Source organism: Rattus norvegicus, chromosome 13 (assembly GCF_021556685.1).
Source record: "Rattus norvegicus strain SHRSP/BbbUtx chromosome 13, alternate assembly SHRSP_T2T, whole genome shotgun sequence".
Lineage (NCBI taxonomy): Eukaryota > Metazoa > Chordata > Mammalia > Rodentia > Muridae > Rattus > Rattus norvegicus.
Genome location: NC_141546.1, coordinates 68515001 through 68531486, shown reverse-complemented (window position 1 = coordinate 68531486; position 16486 = coordinate 68515001). Strand labels below are relative to the sequence as shown.

Genomic DNA, 16486 nt, shown 5'->3' with positions numbered 1-16486 from the left:
AAGGTTGGAGGTAAAGCAAGTGTGCTTTCTAAATCTAAGAATTCCCAGACTGCAGAGGCCTAAGCCAAAAGAGAAGTCCTACCTTGTTTGCAAAGAGATAATATTAATGCAAACAAAAGGCAAGTTTAAATTATTGAAGATGACAACAATTAAGATAATTCATTTCTTCTTTATTATCTAATAGACATTTTAAATAATGTGGCTTCATCTTCTGCCAAGTTTCCTGGAGCCAAAGATTTTTGTTGTCGTTTCCTTTCGGAGTCGGGGATTTGTGGAAGAATGTTAGGATGGATTCTTTGAGTGAGGAAAGCATCCAGGCTTTCTCAGAACTCTCCAGACTCCAGTGGAAACTCAGAAGTTACAATAGCCTTTTAGAGTTGTCCCTCTAAAGGGAGGGTACCTGGGCTTTTGTACTGTCATCTTGACCCAGATGAAACGTGTTTGCCTCTGGGGCAGGGGGTATAGATACAACTGTCCACTGGGTCATCCAGTTTACCTTGGTTCAGGCACCAGAGGGAGCAGTGAGATACCAGTAGTCTACACTGTTGGCACTAAGTGCCTTAGTCCTAAAGGGAGGACGCAAGCGCCCCCACCACGCCCGATTGCTTCTTACAGAGAGTCCATCACATCTTGCAGTAGCATCTCTGGAGATCGGGTTGGCACCTTGGAGAGCTTATTCTAGGAAGGAAATCGCACCACTGCAGTGTATACGGAGAGGAAGTCATCTTCCCTCCCACTGCTCCCCATGCTGGGACCCCTCCCACTCAGCTGGTCTGGGGATTCTACCACACAGGGCAGAGTAACTCTCATCCCTGATGTGTGTGAGACCTACATTGTCATGAGTTCGCTGTTTATTGCTGCTTCCTTCACCTGACGATGTATCCTAGCATTGGGCCAAAGAGTACCAAAGAGTGGCAGGAACATTGTCCCTTTACCCTAACATCCCCGAATGCTGGGCTTATTCTAGTTGTCTCCTTTTCCACATTTATCCTTCCCTCTCTGATAATGAAAAACCTCACTCCTATTGTCTTAAATTCAAATTTTTTTAAATAGCCCTGTCATAAGAGTAATCTGTCTTCACCACCATCCCTTTGTCTCACACATGCCTTTCCTCCCTCTCCTGGGCTTCAGTGCTTGGCACCAGTACCTTCACGCATGAGCGACTCCATATTTTGGCTAGAACTCCATGGCCATATTTAGGCTGATCCTTTAAGGGAAAGCATTCCTCATCCTGTTCTCTTAAGTTGACCCGAATCAGCAGGAATAAGGGACCTGAACTGTGAGGTACTAAGTGAGAGGGATGAGGAACAAAAGGAAGAGAAATAAAGACAGAAACAATAGCTAGGACCCCAGGGCCTTGCGTATGCTGATGACGTATGCCAATCGAGTTTGTCCTACCTCGTTCTTGCTTTTACGCCTAATGATTTTAGAACTCAATTGTTAAGAGTATGAAGCCAGGGCTAGAGAAATGGCTGAGGGGTTAAGAGCACTTGCTGCTCTTGCAGAGGATCTAGATTCCATTCCCATATGGCCCCTTACAACCATAACTCTAGTTCCAGTGGATCGGACACCCCCCTCTTCTGGCTCCCATGGGCACTGCACACTCCGGGTGCACATATATCCATTCAGGCCAAAACATTCATACGCATAGATAAAAATCATTTTAGGGACTGGAGAAATGACTTTTGTCTAGATCTGTGTGTCCAGTAGACCCACTGAACTGGACCTCATCCAGGACTCCTTGAAATCCTACTTCTGATAAGCATCCTCTCTAATGAGGGCCCGTGGTGGCATTCTGAGTATCCAGGCAACAGTGCTGACTGGACATCACCTTTCTACACGTGGAAAGTCTCCTTTCCAGCTGTCTGTCACGATACGATGCCTGACAGAAGCAACTCATAGGAGAAAGGGTTTATTTGGCTTCTCATCCAGGTACAACCGAAGTAGGAACTCGGGGAACGAGGTGCATCCACAGCCAAAGAGTAAAGAATCTTTCTCTTTGTTACTGAAGGAACGTCCGGTTTCTTAAGCGTCTCTCGTTTACAGAAATGCCAGTTATCTTAAGAAAAACACAGTGTGGGAAATTTTCCTATTTTTCAAGTCCCGAACTTGTCTTCATGCTCACTATGTCCTACACACTGAAAGTTATCGTTTTTAACACGCTCTTCCCATGTTTAACATCTTTTTCTTATCTTGGTGTTTTAACTGAGTTCTTGGGGCTTATTTGTGACTTTAAAATGTGCTTTTGTTTTGTCCCAGCACTGTTTACGTGTTTAGCCTTGGGAAAGATTGTTGTTGTACACCTTGGTGGGATGTTTTTTTCTCCTCTATACCAAGTCTTCTATTGTTCGAATTTCATTTTTCAACCAATCCAGTTGCATTTATTTAGAGCCAATGTACATATCTATTGTTTTTTAAATAACTTTTGTATGCCGCCTATCACAGAAATATTTTCAAATCAGACAAAAATGCCCTGAATGTGCACATTGTACTCACCACGCCTCTCAAGCCATCAACTGTATAAGTAGGCCATGCTCTGGTTTTGAACAGGGAGATAACTCTGTATCTGCTCTTGAACCCAGGGTTTCACGAATGCTAGGTAAGCACTCTGCCAACTAACAACATCCCAAACCCTCAAAGAGTTTTGATGATGGTGAGATCCATGGAATCTATTATCTTTCAAAAACATTTAAGTACATTTCTCCGAGTAATTGGTCTAACGTACATCCACTGAGCTGTTCTGAGCTGTCTAAGGACTGCCAGATCGCCATTGCGGTGGGAGTCACATCCTTAGAAAGAAAATGGTTCTAGCTAAAGCAAGAAGTCAAGCGGGGCCACTTTAAGATGAGGTCAATAGTCTTAAGTTCAAATGGCTACAAAGTAAAACTTTCAAGAGGCAAGTAGAAGTGCTTCCAAGAAAACAGCCAAAGTGCCAACAAAGACAGGACGCCATATGCATCGTGGCTGGATGAAAGAATTACACTGGAAGGTCGGTAGCATCTCACCTTCTGTAAGGTACAGTGACTGTGCCTTACTGTACCTTACTGTACTCCAGTAAGAAGTACAGTGCACTTGGTGTCAGCAGTCTCTCAGGAAGATGGGCTCTAGGCATAATGGCCAGCATCTCCAAGGAAGGTGGCCTTTGGCCTAATGGCCAGTGACTTTAAGGAAGGTGAGCTGTAGGCCTGACGGCCAACGTGCATAGTTAATACACCTTGACCTGATGTCAGTGTCCAGCTGTGCCTGACACAGGAGTTGTGAATGATGCCTGATAAATGTCCCTTCTCATTAACTCTTTATAAACTATTGTTACCTAACTGTGTGGTCTTTCTCAGATTTTACAGTGGAAATTATCAAGCAACCCAGGGTCTCATACTCACAAAGGAAAATATCCTTTGCCAAAAGGTCCGTCATAAGGAAGCCTTCCATGAGACCGAGGTAAGATGGTGGGTCTAGCTAGAGTAGTGTCTCTAGGCATAAACTTCATTTCTATGTTGGGGTTCCCAGACCTTTTTCTGTAGATCGTATGCATATGAACAAGACACTCTACATGTTAAGTCGTTTGTTTTATAATGTACCGTATAACATGTATTACAAAATAACTTTTTCAAACTTAAACTATAACAGACAACTTTAAAAATTTGTATGTATTTCTAAATATACATTCATACACACACACACACACACACACACACACACACACGCACACACATCCATCCATCCATGATAGCATATTGATGGGTCAGTATTTTGTAGACCCTGTGTAGGTCACTACTGATGTCATGGGTCCACAGCCATATCTGAAAGATAGCATTTCACAGCACTCCGTATTCTCCACCTCCTACATTCTTTCTACCTTCGCTTCTGAGATGTTCCCCGAGCCTTAGAGAAGGTTGATGTATGTTTCCTATTTCAGGTGGAGCAATCAGCAGTCACTTTTTCTGAACACTCTGACCTGTTAGGAATCTCCACATTAACTGTCATTATCATGGATCCCCTTCTATGTTAGCCTGCATAGGTCGACTGTCTTCCACACTGTAGATGAAGCAGGCTTTGCTTAATCCTGTCTTCTCTCTCTCTCTCTCTCTCTCTCTCTCTCTCTCTCTCTCTCTCTCTCTCTGTCTCTCTCTCTCTCACACACACACACACACACACACACACACATTGTTGTGAATAGCACATATATCCCAACTCATTTGGGGACTTTAGGTCCCATACTGTTAAAGTAGCCTCTGGTTTCTTTCTTCATATCTCTCCACTTTCTAAATAGTCTTAAGAGTCCATCACTGCTGAGAAAAGATTCTGTGGCATTTCCCACATAGGCACAAATGCCACTTAGACATAAAAGGTTCTCTGAGAGTTACATCTGCTGTAATTTCCTGCTCCCAACTGTATCCCAGAGAGCATGGCCAATATCACATGTTACTTTTTACTGCTTTATTTCTTAACTATGCTTCCTCCTTTCTTGGTTATAATTTTCTCTTAGGCCAACTTACTCATTTTACTCCATTTCTGTGTAATTGCTAGCTACATGAAAAGTTCATCTCTAGATTATGAAAACATGGTAGTGTATAAAAATACAGTCAAATATCCAGAAAAATATTTTGTATATTAAAAAAATGCCCACAGGAATGCTTCTGTTACTGTAGCATTCGCCAGAGGTGGTGAATCCTCTGTCTGTCCTAAACACTGTGACTAAATTTTCCTCCCCTTGGATAATGGAAACCATTTCCTGATATGCAACCAACCATTCCTCTTTATGTTCTAGTCTGTATTAGTCACCATCCTCCACTCAGACGACACAACTATTTCCAACCTAGTTGAGCATGGATCATAAAAAGTCTTTTCTAAACCAGATAGCCCATGACTTAAGATCACAGCTAAGGCCAGAGATGACACATGCAGTTCTTCTAAGCATGTTCCTGGTTCTCCTCAGTGTAGTTATTATTGATCACATGCTATGTCTTGGCCATCTAATGATGTTGATGATAATGGTATAATATAATATGCATCATAGCAATAAAGACAGTTCTTGTCTTTTTCTATTTGTTGTTTGCTTTTGTTTTGTTTTGTTTTGTTTTGAAGACAAGGTCTCATTTTGTAGCCCTGGCTGTCCTGCCTCTGCCTCTCAAGTCCTGGGATTAAAGGCTTGCACCACCACACCCAGCCATTCCTGCCCTTAATCTAAGACATATACTTGGGAATTGACAAAGCTGACTTTGAAGTGTTATGACTAAGTTTTGTCTGAACCCTATGGGTGTATAGTAGAAGAGAAAAAAAATTGAGTGTGAATTAAGAAAAGTTAGACTCCAGGAAGAGTCTTAAACTGCATGTAGGGGCTCCACTTCATAGAAAAGAGACCATGTGTGGAATCCCAGATAGGACAAAGATGGACCCAGTTAGCCCATTTTCCTTGGCTTACCATAAGGCCTTAAAACTGTAATTAAAAATGAAAAGAATGGGTCCTTGAGAGATGGCTCAGTGGTTAGGAGAAGTCGCTGCTTTTGCAAGGACCTGAGTTCAGTTCCTCGCATCTGTTTGATGCTTACAACCTCCAGGATCAGGGCTCCAACACTTTATTCCGGCCTTTGCACAAGCAGACACACACGTGTTACAGACAGGCAGACAAAGAGCTCATACACATAAAGCACAATGCATACATCTTTTACAGTACTTTTTAATTTTTTTGTGGTGGATAAGCACATAAGAGATATTCAATAAGAAAAGTATGGGGTGCCCTAGGAAGCCCCACAGCCTCTATTCTGAGTTACTATTTGGACTGTGTAGAAGTTCGTTGTGTTATACAGTCTTTGGGTCTGGTTTATTTCATTAGTATATATTAATAAAAATATATATTTCAATAATATATAAATTATATCTATTTTAATTTGCCGCCCTTTTATTATAAATTTTAAAAGAAACTTAAGAGAATGGAAAACACTTAAGAAAAAGCAGAGGGGGTACCACGCAAACACACTGTGAAGCGCAAGTTACTTCAATAACTTCATTAACAAGTTACTGTAATAATCTTCTAGAAATGCTCAGGTTTCTAAAAGCTGATTCGAAGACAACCTGAAAGTGTTGCTAAATTTATAGAAACAGTAACAAAATAAAAAAAAAAACAGAAAATAGTGATTAAAAACTGGTCTCCTTCAAGCAGGATCAAAAAGTAGGATTTTCCAGGTATGGCGGTGCACATCTTTAATCCCAGCGCTTGGAGGCAGAGGCAGGCAGATCTCTGGGAGTTCATGAAGTAATTCCCAGTACAGCCAGAGCCACACATTTAGACCCAGTCTCAAACAAAAAAAGTGATAGATCTTTAATTATTTAATTTTTTTCATATAGCACATCCTAGGTAGTATCACTGGAGAATTCTGGGAAATATTTAAAGGAAAGATAGTACCAACATTATAATTGCTCTTTGAGGGAATAGAAGAAACTCTTACTTATCCTATGAGGCCAATATCCTCCTGATTCCCAAAGCAGAGGCATCTTAAAAGCCTCAGACTACTACTTCCCTTTGAATCTAGACACACAAATCTCTAACAAATAGGAAACCAAATCCAGTAGCAACAACAATAAAAAAAAATATCACGTAGCATCAACAACTGGAATTTGTCTAAGGAACACAAGATTCAGTTAACATCTAAACGTTGTCTGTATTCCCTAGAATAACAGTGTTGATAGAATGAGTACGTATTGAAAGGAAATTGTTTTTGAGATTTCGTATACAATATAACTGGAGTAGTCCACCAATGGCCACCTCACACTGGAAAGATTGCTCAGCTCATGAGGCTGGGTGCTTCAGGAGGTGCGGTCTGGTGTTGAAGACCTGGGGGGATTCCTGGAGAGTCACTCACTGGTCATAGTTGAGGAAGCTAATTCTAGTATCGATGAGGAAGAGCGTAAGAGTGAATGCAAGTAAACAAATACAATTTTTTTTCATTTCCCTTATACTCGGGCTGACACTGAAAAATTCAACTTATATTTAGGATAGACCTTTCCATTTCAAATAAATCTGCTCAAGAAATGAGACATACCTTTTAGTCAATTTCAGTCCCAATCAATTCAACAACCAAAATTAACCACCACATATGCCATATTAAATAAATGAGGTAGAAAACTTACATGATTATCTCATCTGATATCTCTTAAACCATGGTTTTAAAAATCATGATTTAAGGGGAAAAAAGCCTTCAAAATGAGAATAGAAAAAAATAAAGCTATGTCATCCTGATAAACGATGCCTATCAAAAACCTATTGGTATTATCCAACATAAAGGCATATGTCCGTAAATGGGTAAATTGGTCAAAAGATGGTTACATGCAGGCAGCTTTGACTAATAACTGTGACTGTGACGTAAGATGAGGTTACGCGAGCAGTTAAAATTAGAGAGGGGAGTAACTAGAGATACAGTTACACCCTGCCAATGAAGATGAAACCCCAGAGGGAGGACAGCCTACTCAGAAAAGACTGTGAGAGAAAAGGAAAGGGGATTGTGGGTGAAACATTAGCTCTAACTCCATTCAAGGAGCAGTCGGACGTGCTGGGGTCTCGCCTTTAATCCCTGCACTGGAGAGGCAGAGGCAGGCAGCCTCCCAGCCCCAGAAGCTATGCTGTAACTCATGTTCCACTCCATTCCCTACCCAGAACGGTCTCTGAGCTCACTATCTTTCCTCTCTCTCAACACAATGCTCCGTTTTCCAGGAACATGACAGAAATCCTCCTAAATAATGCACACCTGGAGTACTTCAGAGAGTTCCTCAAAGACCGGAAGTCTGAAAACCCGTTGCAGTTCCTGATAGCCGTGCAGAAGATCATGATGGAGACCAATGAGAAGACGTATAAGACATCCTTAGAAAATATAACCAAGACTTATCTCCACGGCAAGGTCCCTCCTGGTGTGCCTCTCTTTCTCTTAATTCTCCGTTCGGTTTCTTGGGAGGAAAAGTGTGGGAAGTAGCCTGACTCCATCAAAACTGCTAGAGAGAGCCGAAGAGGGGACTAGCCACATGGGGGCAATATTGAGACACCGAGGATGAATGCAGAGAACAATTTTAAGCCCAAAGTCATAAACATTGGTGAAAGGAGCCACAAGTGAGATAAATTTATATACGTGTATCATTAATTACCTTTATTTTGGGGGAATCTAATCCCAGTAAGGTAGGAATTAGTAGCTGCATTTTCTAAACAAAGAAAGTGCAACACGTGGAAGTTAGCTAACTTAGTCCATTTAATGTAAATTCCATTTACTTATCATCAAAATGGCTCTAGCCATAAGCAAACAGGTGGTGCCCTCCAGTCTTAGGAAGAAGAGTTGAGCTGGAGAACCGTCTGTCTGACAAACATTTATAAATGGTGACTTGTTTTCCTGTCTAAGGTAGTGGTAAACTTGGCCTGTGGGAATACATCTTAGCTAGAGATTGCAAGTAAAGTTTAGCTTGTAAAAAAGGAGGTGAGAACACAATGCCCTTCTAACGCTGTCGCGCTGAGCTTCCTGTCTGTCACAGGAGAACAGGCAGAGTTTATGTAGGCAGAAAGGAGCTCATTTGTTTGGTGGGTTTTTTGTTTGTTTGTTTTTGTTTTTGTTTTTTGTTTTTCGTGGGGTTTTTTTTTGGAGGGGGGGGACTTGGTTTTGTTTTGTTTATCCAAGACAAGCATAAAAATACAAAAAAAAAAAATAGAAGTTCGAAAGTAACAAGTGTCTCTAGTTCATTTATTTGTTTGAAACAGGTATTGCCACATTGCAGACTGGCCTGAAACTCTCAAACTTCCTGCATCTGCCTGCCATGTGCTAGGATGTGCCAGTTTGTAGATACAATTCAAATGCATTAATAATAAACTCAGAATCACCAATGTTGCATTGATATCACATTAATGCAATTATAAGAAGTTATAAAGCACTTCCCCCTTGTTGTGCCTTAAACAAGAGGGAGCCCAGATTTGAATTTCTACTTTTCCCTTGTCTTCTGCCAGGAGCTAAGTTCCACTGCCAACTCCACAGGTTCACTGACAGCCTAAACTATAATTCTTATGTCTAAGTTAACACTGAACTTTTGCATAGACAAAACCAGTCAATACTTTATCTTCTGTCCTTGCAACTACAATAAACCATTCTTTCCTTTTATGATCTTTAGTTAAGGTTTTATGGCCTAAAAGAATGTATTCCTAAATTGTGAATCTGCCTGCCTGCTTTCAGTCTAATGAGATTAACGTGTGACATGTGAAGACTGACAGAGTTCTAATTGCAGTTTTCATGTCAGAGAGGACTTTAATTGCAGCCTTTATTATAAAGGGCTGAATAATTATTAGTATAAATTTAGGAATTCTTGGGTCCCATATTGAACTCGAGTTGGAAGAGGCGAGTCCGGTCTCAAAATGGAGGGCCACGATCCAAAGGAACCAGAGCAGCTGAGGAAGCTGTTTATTGGTGGTCTGAGCTTTGAAACCACAGATGATAGCTTAAGAGAACATTTTGAGAAATGGGGCACACTTACAGATTGTGTGGTAATGAGAGATCCTCAAACAAAACGTTCCAGAGGCTTTGGTTTTGTGACCTACTCTTGTGTCGAAGAGGTGGATGCTGCAATGTGTGCTCGGCCACACAAGGTTGATGGACGTGTGGTGGAACCAAAGAGAGCTGTTTCTAGAGAGGATTCTGTAAAGCCTGGTGCCCATTTAACGGTGAAGAAGATTTTTGTTGGTGGTATTAAAGAGGATACAGAAGAATATAATCTGAGAGACTACTTTGAAAAGTATGGCAAGATTGAAACCATAGAAGTTATGGAAGATAGGCAGAGTGGGAAAAAGAGAGGATTTGCTTTTGTAACTTTTGATGATCATGACACAGTTGATAAAATTGTTGTTCAGAAATACCACACTATTAATGGGCATAATTGTGAAGTGAAAAAGGCCCTTTCTAAACAAGAGATGCAGTCTGCTGGATCACAGAGAGGTCGTGGAGGTGGATCTGGCAACTTTATGGGACATGGAGGAAACTTTGGTGGTGGCGGAGGAAACTTTGGGCGTGGAGGAAACTTTGGTGGAAGAGGAGGCTATGGTGGTGGAGGTGGTGGCAGCAGAGGCAGTTATGGAGGTGGTGATGGTGGATATAATGGATTTGGAGGTGATGGTGGCAACTATGGTGGTGGTCCTGGTTACAGTAGTAGAGGAGGTTATGGAGGTGGTGGACCAGGATATGGAAACCAAGGTGGTGGATATGGTGGTGGAGGAGGAGGATATGATGGTTACAATGAAGGAGGAAATTTTGGTGGAGGTAACTATGGTGGTGGTGGGAACTATAATGACTTTGGAAATTATAGTGGACAGCAACAATCTAATTATGGACCCATGAAGGGGGGCAGTTTTGGTGGAAGAAGCTCAGGCAGTCCCTATGGTGGTGGCTATGGATCTGGAGGTGGAAGTGGTGGATATGGTAGCAGAAGGTTTTAAAATAAAACAAACGGCTACAGTTCTTAGCAGGAGAGAGAGCGAGGAGTTGTCAGGAAAGCTGCAGGTTACTTTGAGACAGTCGTCCTAAATGCATTAGAGGAACTGTAAAAATCTGCCACAGAAGGAACGATGATCCATAGTCAGAAAAGTTACTGCAGCTTAAACAGGAAGCCCTTCTTGTTCAGGACTGTCATAGCCACAGTTTGCAAAAGTGCAGCTATCGATTAATGCAATGTAGTGTCAATTAGATGTACATTCCTGAGGTCTTTTATCTGTTGTAGCTTTGTCTTTTTCTTTTTCTTTTCATTACATCAGGTATATTGCCCTGTAAATTGTGGTAGTGGTACCAGGAATAAAAAATTAAGGAATTTTTAACTTTTCAATATTTGTGTAGTTCAGTTTTTCTACATTTTAGTACAGAAACTTTAACAAAATGCAGTTTTGAAGGTGTTTCCTTGTGAGTTAACAAGTAAAGAAGATCATTGTTAATCACTATTTTGTATGAATTTTGCTAAAGTTAACTGTAAAGAAACACCTACTGACTTGCAGTTTAAGGGGAATCTATTCTCCCATTTCCAAAACCATGATGACTGGGCGCTGACATGTGGAGAGAATAGATACTTGTATGTTTGCAAATGTGTGTTTTAGATAATTAGGATTGGGTAATAAAAAATAGCATATTTGTGAATTTAATAGCATTAAGATTACATTCAAATGAAAAAGATCTCAAAATTTAAAAAAAAATTTAGGAATTCTTATAGACTCATCAGAATTAAGAAATCATCTATTTTGTCCATATTGCATCACTACAAGACAGTACATCTTCAGTGATCTGCCGAAAATCTGCCCAGAAGGGTGGGCTAATACCCAGGGATTGTTAAATTAACTTAATGATGATAGGAAGGACATATCAATAGCAGGAATCAATCCTGAGATTAGTCTCTTAGGGTCTTGCCTCCAGAGTGTGTCTACCATCATCTATACAAAATGGTGGACATTTCAGGAAAAGTCATCCTACAGTCTTAGCCTCTTCAAGATGGCTCCTGGCAGTCTCCCACTTCGTGAGTATGAACCTGTGCCTGCCTGAATGCTGTCTGTGTGTTCCCATGTATGTCCATGGCAAAGGGTTGTGCTCTTTCTTACTGAACAGCACAGGAAGCACAATATGAAGACGGAATGGGGTACTTTACAGAAATCATTAAGGGATAAGGGATGAAGTCACTGATTCCAGCTGATTTCAACTGACCCAGATGTCAAACAAGGCAATGCTATCAAGCGAAACCCATACACTGCTCCAACATTTTTTGTGGACATTCATTTTACAAAGCTGGTTTGGTCCTATTTTCTGTCCATAGCAAATTACCATAACATACATGCATTCATTCATCTTGGGACAGGGGTGTGGGGGAGTATGTAATTTGAGATTTGCATCAGATGTAAAGATTAATTACACGGGAAATCTAAGGCAAGGAAGGTCAGTTGATATATAGTTCTCTTAAAGGCAGGTTAAACAGCCTATGTATACTGCAGTAGACCTATAAAGCCTTAAGTGACCTCAGGGTACATTATTAACTCTGACTGTGAGGTCCACCCAAAGTTCCTGTCCTTTAGAATGTAAGAGATACTTTTATCCTAATGCATCAGCACATACAAGGAATACTTGTTTGCTGAGTTTCAAGATGAGTTTTGTACATCATTCCGGAGGGTCTCAGAGGGAAAGCGATATCCAGATGCCCCACAGTGCATTCTCAAGTCATTAACTAACCGACCGTCTCTGGACACGAGGAGTGTCATGGTGTACTCCACAGTGATTTCCATATCTCGAGCTCTCCTTCTGTACCTAAAGATTTTGTTTTGCTCCTTTCCTCCTAAGCCTCTCTCTAAACTGAAAAACTTCACCCCAGCTACAGAAACGAATTTAAATTTTATTTTAATAACATTTTATTTTCTTTTAAGCTTTCATCTTTGAAATGGGACTAAGAAAGTTTCCCATAATTAGTTTCCCATAACATTTGAAATGTTCTTTGGAGGCTGGGGATTTAGCTCAGTGGTAGAGCGCTTACCTAGGAAGCGCAAGGCCCTGGGTTCGGTCCCCAGCTCCGAAATGTTCTTTGGAGATTTGTAAGTTGTAGAAGGCTCAGCTCATAGTGAGGTCATCTTAAGAACAGAGGGCCATGAGCCTCATGAAATCACCAAACGACAGACAAAAATGACCTTTCTTCCCTCCCTCCCTCCCTCCCTGCCTCCCTCCCTGCCTCCCTCCCTCCCTCCTTCCCTTCTTTCCTTTCTCTTCTCTCCCTCCCTTTCTCTAATTCTTTAGAAGAAATTCTGCAGTGTGATGCTCCTTTTGTCAAGGAAGTCGTTAACACGCGCCATATCACCACCACCACATTGCTGATGCTCCAGGGCATTATCATGAAATCTGTAGAAGAAAAGTGGTGAGCATGCTCAGAGGGTTTGGGGCTCCTTCTAGAGTTGCTTCCTAGCTTTGAAAAGTCACATTGAACAAAGGTGTCCTAGACCTCCTAGTGTACTACTAGAGCGGTCCTCCAACAGTAACACCAAGCTTACTTTGAAATCTCCTGCCTGACTGTGTTGTGTGTTTGCAACATACACACACACACACACACACACACACGTACACACACACATACACATATACAGACACATATACACACAAACACACACATATACACAGGCACATATACATACATACACAAAACAGAGAGAGAGAGAGAGAGAGAGAGAGAGAGAGAGAGAGAGAGAGGAAGAGCACAGTATTAAGAAGGATATATAGGCTGACTTTATATAAGAATTGAGATAGCAAGAAGAGAGCTTTTGAGTATCCCACCATTCTCATTGTAACTCCTGCAGAAGCTGACATGGAATAGAGCTTGTTGTATTTCACACATGGTGGTTCTATCCTCTTTAATGTTCTCTCTCTGGTAGGTTTAAGGAATACCAAGACTTGTTCCCACCGCGTCCTGTGGAGGTAGAGCCTGTTGAAACTCATGTCGTCCCTAGGAAGCCCTCAAAGACAATAACAACACACCTACATGATTCTCAGGTCAGTGAGAAAGAAGAGAGAGGGGAGGATGTTTCAGGCAGGAAAGCCATTGTCCAAGCACTGTCAACTGTACAAAAGATTGTCCCTGTTAGGCCACCTGATACATCACTGGAAGAAAGGATTATTCTTGGCTGTGTGAGTTGTGTTTTAAGCCCCATTTTACAAAAGGATAATCTGAGGCTCTGGAAAAACTGTCCTGGGAAGTCCCTTTCTAATCTGCCTGCCTCTGGCGCCAATACGTGAGAGTCACAAGATCTCCGGAGATGGCACTGTCCGTGTTGCTGCAGCTCATGTTTACTTTAAGGATTTGGATTGGCGGTCAGGACAAATGGTTTTGCTCATCTTTCTGCACAAAGATTAGATTGATTAGCCTGGGCTCATCCAGTCACTGGCAACATGAGCCTCACCTTGCAGTATGACAAAGGGTGGGCCTGCAGCATGTGTCCCACAGACCAGAAGATCCCAGAAAGATGATGCCAAGGGCTGGCAGTGAGCATGCCCACTCCTCCTCCCAAAAGCAACTGCCCCTCTTACCCTTTTTCCTTAAAAAGAGAGAAAGGGAGAAGAGACAAGAATGGCGCTCAGGGAAGTCATTTCACAAGGTTTGAAAAGGCAAACATACTCCTTTAAGGAACCTCATATTCTGTGTGAGTCATTTAGGTAGAAAAGATTGAGCCCAATTCTATCGGATCCCAAAGATCAGGTTAAAATAATATCTAAAAATAAGATTGGGGGGCTGGGGATTTAGCTCAGTGGTAGAGCGCTTACCTAAGAAGCGCAAGGCCCTGGGTTCAGTCCCCAGCTCCGAAAAAAAGAACCAAAAAAAAAAAAAAAAAAGATTGAAGACCAGCAGTGTAGACATAAAAATGTGCTGGTCTCCCCCCTCTGCTCTCGCTGTTTATGAGCCAAAGCTGGCGGGGTCTCCAAATCTGGATAGTTGGATGCTTGAGAGAATGTGTTTGTCGAATCAGCGAGCTTTGTTGTAATTTCAGCTTTTCCGGGGCAGACAAAAGGAAACCAGAATGTTGTTAGTGCCTGCTGTGGGTTACACACATCCCATCCTAAGGCTCGCCACACCGCTGAAGGCTGTTGTTTTTGTGTTACACAGAAACACAAGTAAACTGACCTGAGTTACACATCTCTCTCTGGAGACAGTAGAGTCTACCCTGAAAGTCTCTAGCTCCCAAATCCACTGCACTTTAGTGCTCCACTGCCATCTCTAAAGCCGTGTTTGCATTGACCTTCCCTGTCCAGGGACTGGGGTAAAGACCTGAGCACTTTATCTCAGCAATAAGATAGTTTTTTTTTTTTTTTTTTTTTGGTTTGACTTAACAAATTTTCTGGAATGAGCCCAGTACCTATTAGAGGAATGCAGAAACAGAATGTGTTCGCTTGTACAAAGGAGGAGGAGGCCCAAGTGGGGTAATGGATACCTTAAAGTTTTCTTAATGGTTAGAAGTGGGTTCACGGCTTTCTCTATTTCTTTAACACTTTAAGATCTGCTGAGCCGTCATTTCCTCACAGCAGCTTGTTCCTTCCCAATTTTTTTGAATGCTGACCTTCGCTGTTGCCGGAAGGCTGTGTGGTAAAAGGAGTTCGAGCGCAGGCTTCATGGTTGGAGCCATACTCCTCTATTTGGCAACTACTTAGTCTGAGGCAAACTTACTTGGGTTCTCTCACCCTTAAAATGGGTGCTCCAAAGCATCCCTCTGTAGAAATGAGGAGTCCCAACGTCACAAATGTCAAGTTTGTGGCACACACACACACACAGTAGGTCCTTTGTGAAGAGTGACCATGCTAATGGCTACCCTCTCCCTTCCACAGAAGAGGGGATGGATAAAAATGATCAGCTTCATCAAGAGTTTTTGCAAGTACCGTAGATTCGTAACTAATGCCAAGAATCTCCAAGAGCTGACAGATTTCATCTACCTGGAAATGTACAACAACAAAGAGAGTGAGTCACTTCCCTGACATGGTGGGCAGCCCACGTGAGCTCTCTCAAGCTACTTGCTTCGTGCCAGGCCTGCATCGGCCCTCAGTGAGCCTGGGTGACTAGGCCTTCCCAGGCCTGACTGGGTAGCGGTGCTTCTCAAAGAGCCAGCTAGTGTGGGAAATAACAAGGGCACTCCAAGCCCTCGAGTTTTACATATATAATATTTTTATTTATTTTCTGCAAATCATATACATAGGTACAATATATTCTGATCATTAGCTTCTTGTTACTCCTCCTCAGACATACTCTCTGCCTCTCTACCCCATTCCAACTTCATGTGTTTGTTTTGTGTTTTCACAACCCTTCATGTCCAATTTCTGCTGCTCATATGTTTATGGGTGTGAGGCCATCCACTATGGCACGGCTGTCTTAGCAAAGAGGACTCGCTTTTTATGAAATGGTTTCTTTAGGTCATTTACTGTGGTCTCTAAAAATATCTTTAAATTCTTCCTGCTACATAATCAATACATGTTATTAATAAAGAGGCAACAAAGTTACAAGAACATGTAGGAAACAAATGAAAATCTTCAGAACATTGCCAGTGCCTCGAAGCCTACATTCTGATTACATTTGCATACCTACACATCTATGTCTCTCTCTCTCTCTATATATATATATATATATAGAGAGAGAGAGAGATTCATAGATATAGATATGTATATTTCCATATTTTCCATTTATAATTTAACATTTTCCTTACTATTTTAGATTGAACATCCTTTTCTATCAGTACACATCTATCTGCCAAGTTTTTGACTGGCATAAGGTGTCCACTGTATAGATTAATTCAACTGCTTCATTATTTCATTCATGACCCTTCCCAAGAGTGCTTTAAGGTATGCACCTCACCAGGTGCTGAGGCTTCAGTAGTAAAAATACAAAAGATATTCTACCCTTATGACCTACAGATTCTCTACAGGAACTGTAAGCCACAGACAATAGATTGTGCCTACCACTTTTACTTGCATGAATG

The 16486-nt window shown here is 41.6% G+C and overlaps 2 protein-coding genes and 1 long non-coding RNA gene across 6 annotated transcripts in view; 2 read left to right on the top strand and 1 right to left on the bottom strand.

Moving 5' to 3' along the window:
- Positions 1 to 16486, top strand: part of Rgsl1 (regulator of G-protein signaling like 1) — a 54725-nt gene that overhangs the window by 18240 nt on the left and 19999 nt on the right. For all 3 annotated transcript variants that reach the window (XM_087581713.1, XM_087581712.1, NM_001433217.1), the window contains 5 exon segments: positions 3336 to 3438; positions 7709 to 7902; positions 12774 to 12891; positions 13403 to 13520; positions 15345 to 15474. In XM_087581713.1, coding sequence (XP_087437839.1) covers positions 3336 to 3438; positions 7709 to 7902; positions 12774 to 12891; positions 13403 to 13520; positions 15345 to 15474 — 663 coding nt within the window.
- LOC148001689 (uncharacterized) overlaps positions 1 to 16486 on the bottom strand; it is a 30942-nt gene that overhangs the window by 6078 nt on the left and 8378 nt on the right. The window lies entirely within an intron of this gene.
- On the top strand, positions 9333 to 10836 carry LOC120096281 (heterogeneous nuclear ribonucleoprotein A3-like). The gene has a single exon (XM_087581973.1). It carries the CDS (start codon positions 9380 to 9382, stop codon positions 10451 to 10453), a length of 1074 nt encoding a protein of 357 aa, XP_087438099.1. The 5' UTR covers positions 9333 to 9379; the 3' UTR covers positions 10454 to 10836.

Coding starts and splice junctions, on each gene's coding strand:
- LOC120096281 (XM_087581973.1), top strand. CDS start 9,380: ATGGAGGGCCACGATCCAAAGGAACCAGAGCAGCTGAGGAAGCTGTTT.